The sequence below is a fragment of the Bufo gargarizans genome, chromosome 2 (genome assembly GCF_014858855.1).
Source record: "Bufo gargarizans isolate SCDJY-AF-19 chromosome 2, ASM1485885v1, whole genome shotgun sequence".
Lineage (NCBI taxonomy): Eukaryota > Metazoa > Chordata > Amphibia > Anura > Bufonidae > Bufo > Bufo gargarizans.
Window position 1 is genome coordinate 255,669,997 of NC_058081.1, and position 20,694 is coordinate 255,690,690.

General features: G+C 40.4%; 1 protein-coding gene across 1 annotated transcript in view; it reads left to right on the forward strand.

The window, feature by feature from the left end:
• The window catches only part of TBC1D22A (TBC1 domain family member 22A), a 620,637-nt gene that overhangs the window by 273,653 nt on the left and 326,290 nt on the right, over positions 1-20,694 (forward strand). Inside the window, exon 9 of the mRNA XM_044280236.1 lies at positions 1,199-1,311. Coding sequence (XP_044136171.1) covers positions 1,199-1,311 — 113 coding nt within the window. The remainder of the gene's footprint in view (positions 1-1,198; positions 1,312-20,694) is intronic.

Consider the following 20,694-nt stretch of genomic DNA (forward strand, 5'->3'; position numbering starts at 1 on the left):
TGTCATGTAACCAAGTTGCTTCCTGACTGCCAGGGCTCACATGGCATATAGTGTGTCACAATACTGACACCATATTTAGTCCTATTTGCTGTAATTAGTCCATGATAGCATTACGCAATACTGACCATGGGCCATACCATTCTACTGTGCCTGGATCAACTAACTACTCTAATAAATAAAGGTATGTGAGTAGAATTTTAAAAATTGTATTTTAAATTCATGTATATTAGAAAATTGTGTCATTTCTTTACCAATTAAAAAAAGACAGTGCCCCGTTAATGGCTGTACTTAACAGCAACAGGTTTGAGATATTTCAAACAACTAGATGATTTAAAGATGTTCTAAGGGTACTTTCACACTTGCGTTTTTATTTTCCGGCATAGAGTTCCGTCACAGGGGCTCTATACCGGAAAATAACTGATCAGGCATATCCCCATGCATTCTGAATGGAGAGTAATCCGTTCAGTTTGCATCAGGATGTCTTCAGTTCAGTCGTTTTGACTGATCAGGCAAAAGAGAAAACCGTAGAATGCTACGGTTTTATCTCCGGCGAAAAAAACTGAAGACTTGCCTGAACTTTTTTCCATAGGAATGTATTAGTGCCGGATCCGGCATTCAAAATACCGGAATGCCGGATCCGTCCTTCCGGTCTGCGCATGCGCAGACCTTTAAAAATGAAAAAAAAAAAAAAAAAAAACTGATCCGTTTTGCCTGATGACACCGGAAAAACGGATCCCATATTGCAATGCATTTTTCTGACTGATTAGGCATTTTTCTGACTGATCAGGATCCTGATCAGTCTGAAAAATGCCTGATCAGTCAGAAAAAATGACATCCGTTTGCATACATTTTGCCTGATCAGGCAGTCAGTTCAGGCAACGGAACTGCCTGCCGGAATCAAACAACGCAAGTGTGAAAGTACCCTAAGTCGTTTATCTGATTCTGCTAAGTGCAGACCATAGTAGTTTTCCTGTTTATTGTGTATTACAGATGTGCTCATCTTGTCAGTATATCTATGCTGTATCTGTCAAACTAGTTTATCAGGTTCTCCAATAAAATGATCTGATAGGTAGTCCTAGCTTTCCTCTAGCTGCCAATGTTGTTGATCACACAGTTTTTTTTGGAAATGGTTGTACATGACCTAGCTTTCTGAATTTGTGCACTCTGCCTACTATACTGTGTTCCCTCTCTATTTTAGCCGAAGAAGAAGAACTGGAAAATGTTGATGTTTCCAGTCTGCCCGAAGAGGTGCTGCGGAACATCGAAGCTGACAGTTACTGGTGCATGAGCAAGCTACTTGATGGCATTCAGGTAAATTGATTCCCCCTGTCCTCGTGCAGTCTCTATAACTGATTTATTTCATGAATTTGAGCTACTGCTGGGACTCTGAGAGAAAAAAATCTGTAAGCTGAGAAATAAGTACATAGGGGAAAACCTGCTCCATTGAGGAAATCTGTCTGCATTGTATCGTTACTGTTGGCTTATAAAATGACAAATGTGTTCACTTACAAAACCTCCTTACACTGAGTAACACAGGGCTAGGGTTCAAACCCCTGGGATATTGTTTTCAGTCTCAAGGTATTAGTAAAGATGGCAGTCATTTTCGGTACATCAGATTATTTGTTTGTGGTACTTTTAAGGTCAGGTCTTGGAAGTATTTATCCCATGAGAAAAGTAAAGTACTGTATGCTTATTTTGTAAGCAGATTATAAGCTCATGTCCATTTATTTTTTATGCTCTTTTTATCTCTAAAACCATATTTATTTATTTTTTTACCAAGAGTTGAGCGATTCAGTTCTAACGAATAGATTTATCTCATTAGCCAGATTTCTTCATCTGTGGGGGACTGTCCCTTTAGGTGAACAAGCGCCCACCTTATTTATGACTAACAGGCTGATATTCCACCCGGCCCTGTTAATCTCCTGCCTGCGCCACTGCTGAATCTCAAATTTGGCTTTAAGAGCAGCTACTGCGGATGCTCCACCACCCGCTATTGCATCCGGCAGTAGCGCAGACAGGAAATTGACAGAGTCGGCCCTGTCAATTATAAAAAAGTATGGGCTCTTTTTTTTTTTTTTTTTTTTTTTTACTTGTAGAGACAGCCCCCTACAGGTGAATAAGTGTGGCTACTGAGACAGATCAGTTTGTTAGTCAATTTACTCATCTCTACAGTGCACATAATTGCAGATTGTCTTGATTAAAAATATTCAACTGTTTAGTGCGTAATACTTATATGCAGATCTAAGTAAACCAGGTTCAGGCACCTACCTCTAGACAGGTCATCAGTATTTGAATGGTGGGGTCCGACACCTGGGACCCCTACCGATCAGCTGTTTGGAGATGCTGTTTCAAGATGTTTGGAACAACTCAAAAGTTTCTCAGAGTACTGTATATTCCTAGTTTTGCACACTACTATATATTCTTAAGGAGACTTTTTATATCTCATTAGTAAAAAATGCCTCTTTCAATCACTCTGAATTCCTTTGTAGAATCTGAATCCAGAGATATATGGTCCTTCAGCTTCACTGAGAGATCTGGTTACACAATGTCGGCAGAAGACTATGGAGAGAGCAGTAGAACAGATGCTATGATGTCTCCCATGCATTGTAAACGTAGAGAAGTGAAGAGCTTCTAGTGAACACTCAGAAGCAGCAGCATGCATGGATTATTATGTATTAGTCTATATATATTAGTATTGAGTGATGTAGCTGTGAATCAAAGGAAATCAATGGTCCCCATGCTCAACACAAGGAAATGGCTGCTCGCTCAGGCAATCAATGGCTGTGGTGGTCCCCACAGTGGCTAGTAACTGTCTGTACAGGAATTCCAAGTTTTTATACTTTTAACTATGAATCTCTGGACTAGAAAATGAAATGGAGAGCAGCAGGGACCAGATCCGCATAGGAACATTAGTAGCAAGGGATCTGTGTGTTAAGGTAATGATTGTGGCATTTTAACTAGCTCTGCTCCATTTAAAAAATATTCCCTGACAAAAAATAATTTAAGTTTTAAATGTATCATATTCATTACGACTTCCTAATTTATTTATTTATTTTTACTGGGTCCTCACCAGTCAATACAGGGTAGTGCCTAAGTCCCTGTATTTTAAAATGTGTCTTCTGCATACATTATAATATTGAAATAAATACAATAGCATTCAGCATTGTTGCTAAACTAGAAATTGGTAAATCCATAGAAAAGCATGAGCTTGATGCAATAGATTATTTTTTTTGTTAAAGCTGCCTCACCAACATCTGGAAGGTACCTCATCAGTGAAGTCCTCCTCAGAGTTTGAGAATGGGGAGGGGGTTGTAGAAGAGAGTTTTTGGGGCAGATAAGGAAGTAATGCCTTAGTCACTGCCGACATCTTAAAAAGCACAAATAATCACTCTCTTGGAGTTATGCATAAAAGTGAGAATGTTTTACTGCTCTTGGTGTGTGTGTATGTATGTGTATATATGGCAACAAGAGATTTACAAAACAAAGTTTAGAAAAGTTGGTACAATCACTTATTGTTGGAAGTCTACAGATTATTATTTTATTTAGTTTAAAAACCTATTCACACAACTTCTTTGCTTCCTTGTGTATTATAAGTCCAGCCATGTCTCCTTCTGGCTCTTCGATGCTATTCCAATCTCCTAAACATCACACAATGATTAAACTGCAGACATCAAGATTCAGGGTGTAAAGTGTGTGCACATAAAAGTGTGCCTTTGCTTTACATAGATTGCCCTAAAGCTATTGTCGGTTGCAATAAGTGGCTTCTAAAGAGGCAGTAACTCATTCTGTCTGGCTTGCAACCTGCTGCCAGCACTACAATATAGGAAAAGAGATATCCTTTGTAAGTAATACACAATGTCATGTAGTAATGGTATCTGTGATTGAATCTATCACAGGCTGCAGCATAATGGTGAATACACAGTGTTTACTACGTTGCTCTCACTGCCTTCCCAGAATGACACACTGCCATCTATGTACTTTGTACAACCTAATGCTCAGCAAATGTAGGGCATAGATGGAAACTCATGTATTTCCTAAAACTTCATTTACTTGGTAACAGTGTTGTCACATAAGTACATATTTTACACACTTGGGTGGTTTCTTTTTTTTTTATTCTTTTTTTATTAATTTATTTTTTATTGTTGAAGCAGACAACAATATATTACATTTTCACAATTCAACTGATTGGGAGTCAGTTAATCAAGTCAGATATTTTACTCTTCTTATGTACATCCAAAGAGAAAAATAGTAGTGGAATACGCCAATCCTTTAAAGTATAACTTTTATTGCTCCAGAATAAAAATCCAAAATCTGCAGGAGAAGAACTGACACAAATAGGTAACAGCCATTCTGACCTCTGCATTGGACTGGCATACAGATATAATCTAACATGTTTGATTTTTTTTTTATTTTTTTTTCTTGAAAATCGCAAGGTATACATTTGAAAATGTGCATGCTACTAGAGAACCCATGGTTGTACCATCATCTTGGCTACACAGTGTATTATCAAATACAAAGCATTATGTGTCAAAATAAATGAAAGGGATTCTTTAACAAAGGAAATGGAATTCAAATTTTTATCTGTTTTTAAGCATCTGTTCTACAGCCTTAGGCATCATGCACACGACCGTTTTTTTTTAAGGTCCGCAAAAACGGGTTCCATAGGTCCGTGATCCGTGACCGTTTTTTCGTCCGTGGGTCTTCCTTGTTTTTTGGAGGATCCACAGACATGAAAAATGAAAAAAAAAAATCTAAGTCAAGTTTGCCATTGAAATGATAGGAAAAAACGGACACGGATCACGGACGCGGATGACAATCTTGTGTGCATCCGTGATTTTTCACGGACCCATTGAGTTGAATGGGTCCGTGAACCGTTGACCGTGAAAAAAATAGGACAGGTCATATTTTTTTTACGGCCAGGAAACACGGATGCGGCTGCCAAACGGTGCATTTTCCGACTTTTCCACGGACCCATTGAAAGTCAATGGGTCCGCGAAAAAAGACTGAAAACGGCACAACGGCCACGGATGCACACAACGGTCGTGTGCATGAGGCCTTAACCCCCAAATTGTGCGGTATCTGGGTATAAAAACGCTTGACGTCAAACACAAGTTTGAAACCCTCCTGCCCCACAACATTATTCAGTGTACACTTTAAACCCATTGGTATCTTTCAGGTACTTTGAAATATTGTTCAGCAATGGTCTGAGCAGACAATGGTTCAGTAACCGATTCAGTGCCAGCCATAATTCGGTGGCCTGGGCGAACTCTTTGCATTCATGGTAAACATGGTGGAAATGATTAAAGGGGTTGTCTCACTTCAACAAATTGCATTTATCATGTAGAGAAAGTTAATACCGGGCACTTATTAATGTATTGTTATTGTCCTCCTTTTGCTGACTGGATAAATTTTTCCATCACATGATACACTGATCATTTCCATGGTTACGACCACCCTGCAATCCATCCTCGGTGGCCGTGCTTGCACACTATAGAAAAAGCGCTGTTCTCTCTGGTGGTCGGGACAATGGGAGCGCACATAGGCTGGTGCTTTTTACTATAGTGTGCATGCGCGAGCACCACGGCTGATGGATTACAGGGTGGTCGTAACCGTGGGAACAATCAGTATATAATGTGAGGGAAAAATTAATCCAGGCAGCAAAGGAAGCAATATGAACAATAACCATACATTTATTGAGTGCCTTGTATTAACTTTCTCTACATAATAAATACTGTTTGCTTAAGTGAGACAACCCCTCTAAAAGACTAGATTAGGATTTATCTGGTGTTTTAGGTCATGTTGGGTCATGTTTAGGTTATGTTTTCTGTACCAAAATCCATGTGGAATCCACCATTTGATTTCAGTGGGAAATGCTCATTGTTTTTCATATGGAACATATTTTCTTCCTGTATGTGGATTGAAAATCCATGCCAAGAAAAAAAAAAACACACATAAAAAAAAATTATAATCATGAAATGCATAGAATTTTGAGATTGATTCCACTCCTAAATTGTCAGTCTTCTGATACAGCTATGTAAACACACTTATCTGATAGGTCGTGTATAGATTTAAGGAGGACCTGTTGCCACAAATTGCAGTGCAGGCAGAATATTATAGAGCAGGAGTAGATGGGCAGGTTGATATATAGTTGTTTGGGAAAAAATTCTGTTAAATGTGTAATTTATACATTTATGTCTCTGTGTGAACTGTTCCTTCTTGAGCTGTCTCCCTTTATTACTCCTTGGATTGTGAATAACATAGTAACATAGTACATAAGGCCAAAAAAAGACATTTGTCCATCCAGTTCGGCCTGTCATCCTGCAAGTTGATCCAGAGGAAGGCAAAAAACCCCTGTGAGGTAGAAGCCAATTTTCCTCACTTTAGGGGAATAGAAATTCCTTCCCGACTCCAATCAGGCAATCAGAATAAATCCCTGGATCAACGATCTCTCTCTAGTAACTATAGCCTGTAATATTATTACGCTCCAGAAATACATCCAGGCCCCTCTTGAATTCCTTTATTGTACTCGCCATCACCACCTCCTCAGGCAGAGAGTTCCATAGTCTCACTGCTCTTACCGTAAAGAATCCTCTTCTATGTTTGTGTACAAACCTTCTTTCCTCCAGACGCAGAGGATGTCCCCTCGTCACAGTCACCGTCCTGGGAATAAATAGATGACAGGATAGATCTCTGTACTGACCCCTGATATATTTATACATATTAATTAGATCTCCTCTCAGTCGTCTTTTTTCTAAAGTGAATAACCCTAATTTTGATAATCTTTCAGGGTACTGTAGTTGCCCCATTCCAGTTATTACTTTAGTTGCCCTCCTCTGGACCCTCTCCAGCTCTGCTATGTCTGCTTTGTTCACTGGAGCCCAGAACTGTACACCGTACTCCATGTGTGGTCTGACTAATGATTTGTAAAGTGGTAGGACTATGTTCTCATCACGGGCATCTATGCCCTTTTTGATGCAACCCATTATCTTATTTGCCTTGGCAGCAGCTGCCTGACACAGTTTTTTGCAGCTTAGTTTGCTGTTTATTAAAATTCCTAGATCTTTTTCCATGTCAGTGTTACCGAGTGTTTTACCATTTAATTAGTACCGGTGACTTGCATTATTCCTTCCCATGTGCATAACTTTACATTTGTCAGTGTTAAACCTCATCTGCTACTTATCTGCCCAAGCCTCCAATCTATCCAGATCCCTCTGTAGTAGTATACTGTCCTCTTCAGTGTTAATTACTTTACACAGTTTAGTGTCATCTGCAAAAATTGATATTTTACTATGCAAGCCTTCTACAAGATCATTAATAAATATATTGAAGAGAATAGGGCCCAATACTGACCCCTGAGGTACTCCACTAGTGACAGTGAGCCAATCTGAGTATTTACCATTAATAACCACCCTCTGTTTTCTATCATTGAGCCAGTTACTTACCCACTTACAGATGTTTTCTCCCAGTCCGAGCATTCTCATTTTATATACTAACCTTTTATTTGGTACAGTGTCCAATGCTTTGGAGAAGTCCAGATACACGACATCCATTGATTCGCCGCTGTCAAGTCTAGAACTTACCTTCTCATAGAAACTGATTAAATTTGTTTGACATGATCGATCCCTCACGAAGCCATGCTGATATGGCGTTATTTGCTTATTTCCGTTAAGATGCTCTAACATAGCATCTCTCAGAAAACCTTCAAACAGTTTACCCACAACAGATGTTAAACTTACCGGCCTATAGTTTCCAGGCTCTGTTTTTGGACCCTTTTTGAATATTGGCACCACATTTGCCATGCGCCAATCCTGTGGGACATTCCCTGTCAATATAGAATCTGCAAATATCAGAAATAAGGGTCTTACTTAATTCCCTTAGGATACGAGGGTGTATGCCATCCGGTCCTGGCGATTTGTCTATTTTAATCTTTTTAAGTCGCTGTTGCACTTCTTCCTGGGTCAGACAGGACACTTTTAATGGGGAATTTATTTCAACATTCGGCATGTCATCTGACAGTTTATTTTCCTCATTGAATACATTGGAGAAAAAAATATTTAACAGCTTTGCTTTCTCCTCGTCGCTCTCTGCGACTCCCCCCTCATTACTCTTTAACGGGCCGACACCTTCAGATTTATACTTTTTTACATTTATATAATTGAAGAACATTTTAGGGTTAGTTTTACTCTCTTTGGCAATTAATCTCTCAGTCTCTAGTTTGGCCGCTTTTATTTGTTTTTTACATGTTCTATTTTTTTCCTTATAGTTTTTCAGTACTTCCGTGCTACTTTGCTGTTTTAGTGTTTTATATTCTTTCTTTTTGTTATTTATTGCTTTCTTTACAGTTCTGTTTATCCACATTGGTTTCTTTTTGTTCCTTAACCTTTTATTCCCATACGGTATGTACCTCTCACACTGAGATTTTAGGATGCTTTTAAAGATATCCCATTTTGTGGCTGTATTTTTATTTGTGAGGACTTTATCCCATTTAGTTAGGCCTATGGCCTCTCTTAGTTGGCTAAATTTAGCTTTTTTGAAGTTTGGTATTTTTATTTATTTTTGGGTATTTTTGTTCCTCCCTGTAGAAACGCTCTCTTGAATGATAATTGGAAGGTTATTACTTTGTGGTCACTATTTCCCAGGTGTCCCCCAACCTGCACGTCTGTTGTTCTGTCAGGCCTATTGGTTAATACTAAGTCCAGTATGGCCATCCCTCTAGTCGGGTCCTGAACCAGTTGGGAGAGGTAATTGTCTTTGGTTATTGCCAAGAACCTGTTTCCTTTATGAGATATACAAGTTTCAGTTTCCCAGTCTATAGCTGGGTAGTTGAAGTCCATCATTATAACCACCTCATTATGATTTTCCGCCTCGTCTATCTCGTTTAGTAGTAGATTTTCTGTGGACTCTGGTATGTTAGGTGGTTTATAGTAAACTCCTATTAGTAATTTATTATTGTTTTTAGCGCCATGTATCTCTACCCACAGTGACTCCACATGTTCATGTCCCTCACTTATATCTTCACGGAGTGTGGTCTTTAGACCGGACTTTACATAAAGGCAGACCCCTCCCCCTCTCCGGTTTTGACTATCCTTTCTAAACAGACTGTAACCCTGTACATTAACTGCCCAGTCATAGCTATCATCCAGCCATGTCTCAGTTATTCCCACTATGTCATAGTCCTCCTCACACATCACTAATTCCAGTTCACCAGTTTTATTAGTCAGGCTTCTGGCATTAGTATACATACATTTGAGAGGTTTATGTATATTTTTTACTCTACACCTTTCCTTCTGAACTGTTCTAGTCCCTCCTTCCATTCCTCCCCCAGTCTCACTACCTTGCCCCCGGTCTCTATCTGCACTATCTTCCCATTCTATAACATAATTACCCTCCCCCCCCCAGTCCCTAGTTTAAACACTCCTCCAACCTTCTAGCCATCTTCTTCCCCAACACAGCTGCCCCTTCCCCATTGAGGTGCAGCCCGTCCCTACGATAGAGCCTGTAGCCGACAGAGAAGTCGGCCCAGTTCTCCAGGAACCCAAACCCCTACTTCCTACACCAGTTTTTGAGCCACTTGTTAATTTCCCTATCTCCCGCTGCCTCTCTTGTGTGGCCCGTGGTACAGGTAGTATTTCGGAAAATACTACCTTTGAGGTCCTTGCCCTCAGCTTTTGACCTAAATCCCTGAAATCATTTTTAAGGACTCCCCACCTACCCCGAACTTTGTCATTGGTTCCGATATGGACCATGACCGCTGGATCTTCTCCAGCTCCTCCCAGTAATCTGTCAACCCGATCCGCGATGTGTCGAACTCTAGCACCTGGAAGACAGCACACTGTTCGGCGATCACGGTCTTTGTGACAGATTTCCCTATCTGTTCCCCTAATAATTGAGTCTCCCACTACCAGCACCTGTCTGGCCTGCCCTGCTCTCCTGGGCCCCTGCTTACCGGAGCTGACATTCCCCTGACTGGCAGAGGAAGTGTCTGGCTGCGGCAGTGCCATCCCTGGACTGACATCCCCCTCATCTGCCAAACGTGCAAACTTGTTGGGGTGTGTCAGATCAGGGCTAGCCTCCCTGACACTCTTCCCTCTACCCCGCTTTCTTAATGTTACCCAGCTAGCTACCTCACTTTCCTCAGCCTCCTCTCTGTCACCCTCCCCCTCATCTACCCCAAAGAGTGCTTGCTCGGTGAGAAGCAAACTCTTTTGCAAATTGTCAAATCCTCTCAGTGTTGCAATTTGGCCATTTAGAGACTCGATTTGCGATTCCAAACGGGTAATTTGCTCACATCTTGAACAAAGATATGCACCCTTGAACTCCTGTTCCAGGACTGCATACATCATGCAAGATGTGCACTGGAATGCCAAAGTAACTCATGAATGCATGTGATAAATATGAGTGGGCAGGTGACAAAGTGCTGGACAGTGTCACCAGTGTTTTAATCAGAAGCTTGTTTTGCTAAAAGGAAGATATTTAGTCGAGTTAGTAATAAAACCATTGGGATTGGGAGGTTTTGGGGAATGATGGAAGGTTGGAGTAGAACTGCCATTTCAATCCTCTACTACTTCGTTTTTTTTTTATTCCACAATGTTTTGGCTTTGCTTCATCAGTGACGCTTAGAGATACAGGTTAAACTCGAAAAATTTGACTATTGTGCAAAAGTTCATTTATTTCAGTAATACAACTTAAAAGGTGAAACTAATATATAAGATAGACTCATTACATGCAAAGTGAGCTAGTTCAAGCCTTTATTTGTTATAATTTGGATGATTATGGCTTACAGCTTATGAAAACCCCAAATTCACAATCTCAGAAAATTAGAATATTATGAAAAGGTTCAATATTTTTTCTAGGCTCAAAGTGTCACACTCTAGTCAGCTAATTAATCCATAACACCTGCAAAGGGTTCCTGAGCCTTTAAATTGTCTCATTCTGGTTCAGTAGGACTCACAATCATGGGAAAGACTGCTGACCTGACAATTGTGCAGAAAACCATCACTGACACCCTCCTTAAGTAGGGAAAGCCTCAAAAGGTAATTGCAAAATAAGTTGGATGTTCCCAAAGTTCTGTATCAAAGCACATTAATAGAAAGTTATGTGGAAGGGACAATTATGGAAGAAAAAGGTGCACAGGCAGCAGGGATGACCACAGCCTGGAGAGGATTGTCAGGAAAAGGCCATTTAAAGGTGTTTGGGACTTTCACAAGGAGTGGACTGAGGCTGGAGTTAATGCATCAAGAGCCACCACTTACAGACAGATCCAGGACACGTGCTTCAAATGTCGTATTCCTCTTGTCAAACCTCTCCTGAACAACAAACAACGTCAGAAGCGTCTTACCTGGGCTTAATTAAAAAAAGAACTGGTCTGTTGCTTAGTGGTCCAAAGTCCTCTTTTCTGATGAGAGCAACTTTTGCATCTCATTTGGAAACAAAGGACCCAGAGTCTGGAGAAAGAATGGTCAGGCACACAATGCAAGATGCTTGAAGTCCAGTCTGAAGTTTCCACAGTCTATGTTCATTTGGGAAGCCATGTCATCTGCTGGTGTTGGTCCACTGTGCTTCATTAAGTCAATGCAGCCTCTACCAGGAGATTTTGGAGCACTTCATGCTTCCTTCTGCAGACGAGCTTATGGAGATGGTGACTTCATTTTCCAGCAGGACTTGGTACCTTCCCACCCTGCCGAAAGTGCCAAAACTTGGTTCAATGACCATGGGATTACTGTGCTTGATTTGCCAGCAAACTCACCTGACCTGAACCCCATAGAAAATCTATTGGGCATTGCCAAGAGAAAGATGAGACAGAAGAGCTGAATGCTGCTATTGAAGCATCCTGGTCTTCCATAACACCTCAGAAGTGTCATAGGCTGATTGCATCCATGCCACGCCTTGAGGCAAAAGGGTCCGAAGCGAAGTACTGAGTACATATGCATGATTATACTTTTCTATTTAACATCCTTTTTTTTTTATTGATTTCATGTAATATTCAAATTTTCCGAGATCATGAATTTGGGGTTTCATAAGCTGTAAGCCATAGTCATCCAAATTATGACAAATAAAGGCTTGAAATATCTTGCTTTGCATGTAATGAGTCTATCTCATATGTTAGTTTCACCTTTTAAGTTGCATTACTGAAATAAATGAACTTTTGCAAGATATTCTAATTTTTGGAGTTAAATCTGTATGCCAGTTAGGCCTAATAGTACAAATTCCTCTTGTTGCTGTACCTGAGGTCATGGATGTCACGGCTGTGTGTCAATCACACGACTGTGACAAAATTATTCACTAAAAGCAGACAATTCTACTTCCTATTGAATTGGATCTAATCTTGGAAATCTTGAGGAACTATAAGAGTATTAAAAAACACATTCATTTTTTTATTTAAAAAACAACTAACATTCTTTTGCTAAAACCAATACCACTTTAAGTAATTGCCAGTAATGCAGTTATTTTATGTGATTTTCAAGGGTTATCTGAATTTGCAAACAAAGAGACATAACATGAGATGACAGCATTATAGGATATCATAATATACTCCATCTTGCATCTGAGATAAGTGAAGAAAATTACTAGAAGAATTTCCCGTAAACAAAGTATAGAATCTAAAGAAGAAAGAAGAGGACGAAAAATAGGAGTACAGAAACTACACCATCTGCAGACTTAACTACCTAGAAGCCATAATGTTCATATTGATTTGATTATTGGGAGTCAAGCCACTCACACCAAGTGGAAATATGCCTGATTTTCCGCTGTGCTCTTATCAGGTCTTCCATTTGTCTTTCCCGTTTAAACACTGCAGAATCAGATATCCATGTTGTATTTACTGATGGTTGTAGTAAATGATATTTTCAGAATTTCAGCTCTTCTTTGTATACAGAAATCCTTACATAAGTGATGCCTGACGTGCACAAGTATGTAGTCTAGGACCACTGTATACTTACACCACTTTAGATGACTTTTCAGAATAAGATGCTGTGTGTGCACACAAGTGATAACAGTATATCTGACTATTCGATGACTTGAGTCTAGCAAGTTTTAGCAGTTTTCTCCTCTCCAGGCTCCATCTACCATTCTCATTCCTGACCTGGTGTGTGAAGACTAGCTGCTATTATCTCCTCTAATAGGACACACCTTGAGACAAGAGATTCTAATTCCTGTCTCACAGTCTCTCAGAATCAGTCAAAAGCAACATGTAGGACATTATAGAGAAGTTCTTGGCAGTAGTGATGTACTAAGCGTAAGATATAACACTTTAAGGGGTTTTCTGAGATTTTAATCCTGATTGACCTATCTTAAGGATAGGTCATCGGTATCTTATTGGTGAAGGTCTGACACCCTTGACCCCCGCCGATCGGCTGTTCGAGAAGGCATCGGTGCTACTGTGAGCGCTGCGACCTTCTCTGTGCTTACCAAGCCCAGCGCCGTACATTGTATAATGACTGTGCTTGATATTGCGCTCAGCCTCATTCACTTCTATGAGACAAAATCTCAGAATGCGCCATTAATATTAACTACTGAATCATCACCTGCTTCTCTGTGCTCACTGCTCTGACCCCCTCTGCTCACCATAAACTTCTGTGAAACAATGTAATTGTATCCTTAAGTGAGCAGGCAACCCTTCTTGGTTTTATCAAGATGGATTTTTCACAGAATTCAGAGAGAATATTAGTTCCAGAGAGGGGGGGTGATTAATTAATGGACAAGTCCTCTGTAACAGACCGTTTCAGCAGACAAGGGGTTAAAATCCGTTTAGGTGATATGCCCCTTTCCGAGAGACAGGCACAGCTACTGCAGAACACCAACCTCCCGAACTGGATACAAAATAGCACTCCAAACTGGAACCTCGCAAATAGCTGTCAGCAGACGAACAGGAAAAGCGTACAGTCAGCTTACACTCCTGGCAGTCTCAAACATCATACAGGGAATCCCCCCAATAACGAGACAAGGCTCCGTCTTGAGGGTCAGCAGTGGTATGATGTGCTGGCACACCCAGCCTGGTTTTTATTACAGTTTTGCAAATACAGAACAGATGCAACACATCCCCACAATTCCTCATGGTTTCCTCCTCTCTGTCCCAGAGACAACCGAAGGCAATCCAATTATCTCTCAGGACAAAGGGAGATCGCCAATACACATGTGGAGACAACAGGACAGACATCACCATTTAAACACACAATGGCACACCCCCACAGCAAACACAGACATTTAACATATCCCCAGATAGCTCAAGTCTGAGTGCATATCATTAGGTGAATGGCACTCAGAATACACGAATACAATAATATTAGCTATCTGGGTGCCCTCATATAACATACAATTTAACCAAACGCATAATAACATAAAATACAATTCTACAGACAGATTTAAGCTGTGCGGCCGGTCTGTTTTCTCCTTTAAAGTTACTATGGGCCATAATCCTGAGGCAAGAGGCTTTTAAACAGCCCTCTCCAAAACCCAGTGGCGAGGTTGGTTTCGCCACACATCTCTATGCATTTCACAGTCAGCTTGTGGGCACATAGCAGGGGATTGGGGTGAGTATTGACATACAAATTACTGATCTGGACTCAGCAGCAGGTGTCCTACAATGTATTATTGTACTTAATAGGGCGTGCTGAAGGTTACTTGTTCCCTTTAAAGGTAGTATCCTATTAAAGGTGTTATCCAACCCCTGAAATGCCCCCTATGTGCCCGGGCCCATCACACACAATGTACCTACCTCGCTCCTCGGCACCCACATAGCTTCTGAAGCCCGCATAGCAGCCGCTGCATCTCCCTGGCGCGCAAATGAAAACATCCGGTGTGAGGGTTTGTGCAGCCAATAGGAGGCAGTAATGAGGAGATGCAGCGGCAGTACGGGTTTCAGAAGCAAGTACATTGTGTGTGAGGGACAGCTACCAGAATCCTCCTTTCACTTCTATTGGAGTTGCAAGAACAGCTAAGTAAATGTGCATGCTGGGAGTTGGAGTTTCACAGCAGTTGGAGTGCCGGAGGTTGCTGATCCCTGACATACAATGTAAAAATATTTTTTAATTATGAACATACTAAGACAAATTGGAAATTGTACCGATGGGTTAAAGTGGAAAAAGAAAAAAAAGTCATATCCATCTCAGTGATACTCTCTCCAGCACCATTTTCTTTTTTCCGCTTCAGCGATAATGTCCTGACACAGGGTCATGTGACCTGTGAACGTGTTTTTTTTTTTTTTATCATGTCTGTGAGCCATTTTACATATATAGTATTTTTCCCCTGAACAAAATAAAAATAAAACTCTTAAAGCTTTAATTTTAACACCAAATAACATACACCACACCCCCTATAGTGCACCCATTTCAGCCCCACACAAGGTGCATACAAACTTCATGCATGCTTTTGTTTTAATAATTTGGTGCAACTTAATATTTGCTACATTTTAGCGTGCTGAAAGGCTGTATTAATCTGAGGCACTCCAATACTGTAGGTGGGAGTTTTTGACAGCGTAGTTGTGGCTCTCAATCTTTAGGGCTTGATAACCAGACTTCTCTAACAGGCCATTAGCGGGATATCTGTTACTTTCTTCATATCTTGGTAACTAGCGTAAGGTAGTTGCTTAACTCTCTGATCATACACTCTTTTAGTTTATGTTGATTTTTTTTTAGAAGAGGTAAATGAGTAATTATTGCAGAGGGTATACGTTCAGTATGTTTGCAGTGCTGGCAGTTCAAGTCAACCGATTTGCTGGAAAATTCTTAGTCAAGGTCTTTTGAAAAATAAAAGATTGGCATACATCTATATTCTCAACCAATAAACTCCTGGTCTCATCATAAAATGATTGAATATTTTATTGACAGTGGCAACAAACTAAAATTATAATGACATTGAGATCTTTATTTTGCTACACTTTAAAGAAAAACAGTCATCCATCTTTTACACTGTTCACATTGATTGAAGATTCTTATATGACAAGAGCCTATACTGTATAATAAATTATTATTTTCCTTGATGAATTCATGCAGTTAATAAACATACCTGAAGGACTCTCTTTTGGGTGGGGACATCGGGTTGACATTGTATTTTTATTAACTTTGGCTATCTGTAATATACATTTTAATTTCTAGTTTTGAAATATTTCCTTTGACGGTTATATAATTTATATTTACGGTTATATAATTTTCCTATATTTTAATCGCTCTTTGTCTTCAATCTATGTACTTAAATTGCTTCATTTGGTGACTGCTTTTAAAAGCACATTGTTCTTGGCAATGACTTGATCCCACTTATATGGCAAAGTACTTTTTCGCCTTCTATAAAAAAAAAATTGTTAAAAAATGTTAGGGTTTTTTCCAGAACTCTGATATTTATAGTTACCATTTGGATGTCAATATGAGAGTTATGTGGTCCAATTCCTTATCTCCCGACTGAACAACTAATTGAAGTTACCCTATTGCATCCCTTTCTTTCATGGGGTTATCTGATATTTTTTTTTCTTCTTTGTATGTTTGTACCTTATCAAATGTACGGGGTTTACAATTCACTTGCTTCATCTGCAGTGGCCCCTTTCTCAGATTTCACTGACGCCCCCATGCACTGCCGTCTGCCCTCTCCCTGGATTCTTCAGGAAACTTTAACCCCTTCAGCAGCACATGATCAGGGCTGGAGGCTTTGCTGAGCAGCTGCAGCCACTAAAGTGAAACAGGATCTGCCCTCCTCATCCTGCAGACAAAGAGCTGACAGACTGGAGGAGTAGAGCATTGCACAAGAACAGGTAGGGGCAAGATCCTGTGTGTATAAGCAGTGTCATTGTACAACTGGGACTAGTACTACTACACATACAACATGCTGATGAGTATCCCAGCAGTCAGACATGTCACTTAGACCAGTACTGTTATTCACTCCCTTTGCAAAGCAGGATGAGGGGCACAAATACTCATGAGGAAAACCACAGAGATTGTTGATACTGCAGGTAAACAAAGGGCCAGAAGACAACTAGGGAAATGAGGAAAAATATTTTTTTTTTGCCTAAAACTTGCTTATCTTAGTTATATATTGGTGACCATCAGATTTACAGTGTTATATTATTATTATTATTTTTTTCTTACTCGGACAACCCCTTTAACAGGCACAGCTGTGGTTGTGCCTGGTTTCACAGTTCATTCCATTCATAGAAAATCATCAGTAGTGATCTGCAATGCCAGGCACATCCATAAAATGTATGGGACTGTGCTTGGTAAACAATGGAGTGTTGCAGCTAGGGCTGTAGTAAACGATTATTTCAGTAATCGAGTATTCTATAGATTTATTTTTTTACGATTATTAGAGTAATCTAATAAAAAAAAATGAATTCATAGTTTTTCTTTATAAAAATTCCTCAGAACCCCTGCCATCAGTCCTTAGCACCGTTTGTTCCCACCTCTGCGATCAGCCCAAGTACATCAGTTCCCCCAGTGCCATCAGCAATTAATTTAATACCGGGAAGGGAGGGGGGGGGGGGGGGCTGCACTGGCCACCAATGAATTTAAAACTGGGGTGGAAGGGAGGTCTGGCCCCTGCTGCCTGGCAGCACCTGATCTCTTACGGCACCTGAGGGGTTAATTGTCCGGATCACAGCCCCCTGTAAGAGATCGGGTGCTGCCAGGCAGCAGGGGGTAGTCATGTACACAGTTCTTAGTATATTCTAGCTTGAAGCATCTCCATCACCATGGGAACGCCTCTGTGTTAGAATATACTGTTGGATCTGAGTTTCCACGATCTAACTCAAATCCGATGGTATATTCTAACATAGAGGCGTTCCCATGGTGATGGGGACGCTTCAAGTTAAAATATACCATCGGATTGGAGAAAACTCCGATCCGATGGTATATTAATAAGGACTCCTGACTTTACATTGAAAGTCAATGGGGGATGGATCCGTTTGCAATTGCACCATATTGTGTCAACGTCAAACGGATCCGTCCCCATTTACTTGCATTGTAAGTCAGGACGGATCCGTTTTGGCTCCGCACAGCCAGGCAGACACCAAAACGCTGCAAGCTGCGTTCGGGTGTCCGCCTGCTGAGCGGAACAGAGGCGAAACAGAGCCATACTGATGCATTCTGAGCAGATCCGCATCCACTCAGAATGCATTGGGGCTGTACGGATCAGTTTGGGGCCTTCAAACGGAACTCACAAGCGGAACCCCGAACGCAAGTGTGAAAGTAGCCTAATGGCAACAAATTGATAAGATTCTTTTCTATATTAATGTTGTATTAAAAGAAAAGCAAATATAACCCACAAATTAAAAAATAAAGAAAAAAAAAATTGAATGCATGGAATAAAATGCATAATTCCAAAATGCAATATAGACCCTTGATCCCTAAAAGAGGACTGTACATATATAATCACTATCAAAAGGACATGGCTTTGCACGGGTATATTTCATCCATTTCATTTCATGTTTGTGTATGTCATTAAAACATATTGACAGTATCCCCCATAACTGTGACCTCTACAGTACCCTGCCCCTATAAAGCTGACCTACAGCAGTTAAGAAAAATGGCTGGGTTGTTAAGGAAACCTGGTGTAAAACTGTGTATGTGGAGACTAAGGGCCTGCGAGATTCTATTGACTGATGAGGGACATGGGACCGTGTGTATGACAGTTTGGATATGAAGAGAAAGACCTGCAGGCTTCTATTGGCTAATGTAGGTCATGTGATGTGCCATATTTGCATTTTTTGGGGAATATCTCAGGAACGGTACGTGCGAGAGAGATGTGACCCCCACAAGATTTATTTCCAGGTGGCAAAGGATGTGTATAACAAGTTTCGTTGAAATCGATGGTTGCGTTTTTGAGTGATCGCAGAACATATATACATATAAACAGCCAGGTCCATAAATATTGGGACATTGACACAATTCTAACATTTTTGGCTCTATACACCACCACAATGGATTTGAAATAAAACAAACAAGATGTGCTTTAACCCCTTAACGACCCAGGATGAGAATGCTCGTCCTAAATCACCGGCACTTGGTGCTAAAGGACGAGTATTCTCGTCCTGCAGTCGTTCCTCCCCCCGCGTGCGGTCCCGCGAGCAGCAGCATAGATCCAGCGGTTACTGACAGCCGGCTCCCTGCTGCATCCACCAGTATCTGCTATAACGCGATGCCGGTGGATTAACTCCCCATATGCCGTGGTCAGCGCTGACCGCGGCATATGGGAGGTTTGCGCTCCCTTACCTCGTACATCGGGTCCCCGCGCTGCTGTGGTGTAGACTCGATGGTTGCCATGCCAGCCTCAAGCCATTCGAAGGCTTGGGGCCTGGCATGTACGGAGGCCTAGGAGGCCCAGCCCCCAGGCTGGGTCTCCTAGGCAGCTGTTAGCGTCTTACAGTGTAAGACACTAACAGTTCAATACAGCACAATATAGATGTATCGTGGTGTATTGAAACAGGGATCTGACCCTGTAATGTTGAAGTCCCATAGTGGGACAAATAATAAAGTGAAAAAAAAAAAAAAGTTAATAAAATGAAAGTTACATTTATTTTTTTTCTCAAAGTTTCAAGTAAAAAAAAAAAAAAAAAGCGTCCTTTTCCTAAGATTAATTAAACAAAATTGTAAAAAAAAAAGGAAAAAGACTTATAGACATATTAGGTATCGTCGCGTCCGTATCGACCAGCTCTATAAACATATCACATGACCTAACTCCTCAGATGAACACCGTAAAAAATAAAAACTGTGCTAAATAAACAATTCTTTTGTCACCTTACATCACAAAAAGTACAACAGCAAGCGATCAAAAGGGTGTACGCCCACCAAAATAGTACCAATCTAACCGTCACCTCATCCTGCAAAAAGTCAGCTCCTACCTGAGACAATCGCCCAAAAAATAAAAAAACTATGGCTCAGAATATGGAGACACTAAAGCATCATTTTTTTTTTGTTTTAAAAAAGCTGTTATTGTGTAAAACTTGCATAAATAATTTTTTTTTATACATATTAGGTATCGCCATGTCTGTATCGACCGGCTCTATAAAAATATCACATGACCTAACCCCTCAGGTGAACACCGTAAAAAAATAAAAACTGTGCTAAATAAACTATTTTTTGTCACCTTACATCACAAAAAGTGTAATAGCAAGCGATCAAAAAGTTATATGCACCCCAAAATAGTGCCAATCAAACCGTCATCTCATCCCACAAAAAATTAGACCCTACCTAAGATAATCGCCCAAAAACTATGGCTCTCAGAATATGGAGACACTAAAACATGTTTTTTTTTTTTTTTATTAAATCATTGTGTAAAACTTACATAAATAAAAAAAAGTATACATATTGGGTATCGCCGCATCCGTGACAACCTGCTCTATAAAAATACCACATGATCTAACCTGTCAGATGAATGTTGTAAATAAAAAAATAAAAACAGTGCCAAAACAGCTATTGTACAGCTATGTACCCTAAACTAGTACCAACAAAACTTCCACCCTATCCCGTAGTTTCTAAAATGGGGTCACTTTTTTGGAGTTTCTACTCTAGGGGTGCATCGGGGGGGCTTCAAATGGGACATGGTGTCAAAAACACCAGTCCAGCAAAATCTGCCTTTCAAAAACCGAATGGCATTCCTTTTCTTCTGCGCCCTGCCGTGTGCCCGTATAGCAGTTTACGACCACATATGGGGAGCTAATAGACAGATTTGGGTGCTTCTCTGGGCTTCAGATATATTCGCAGAAGTCCGCTTTGA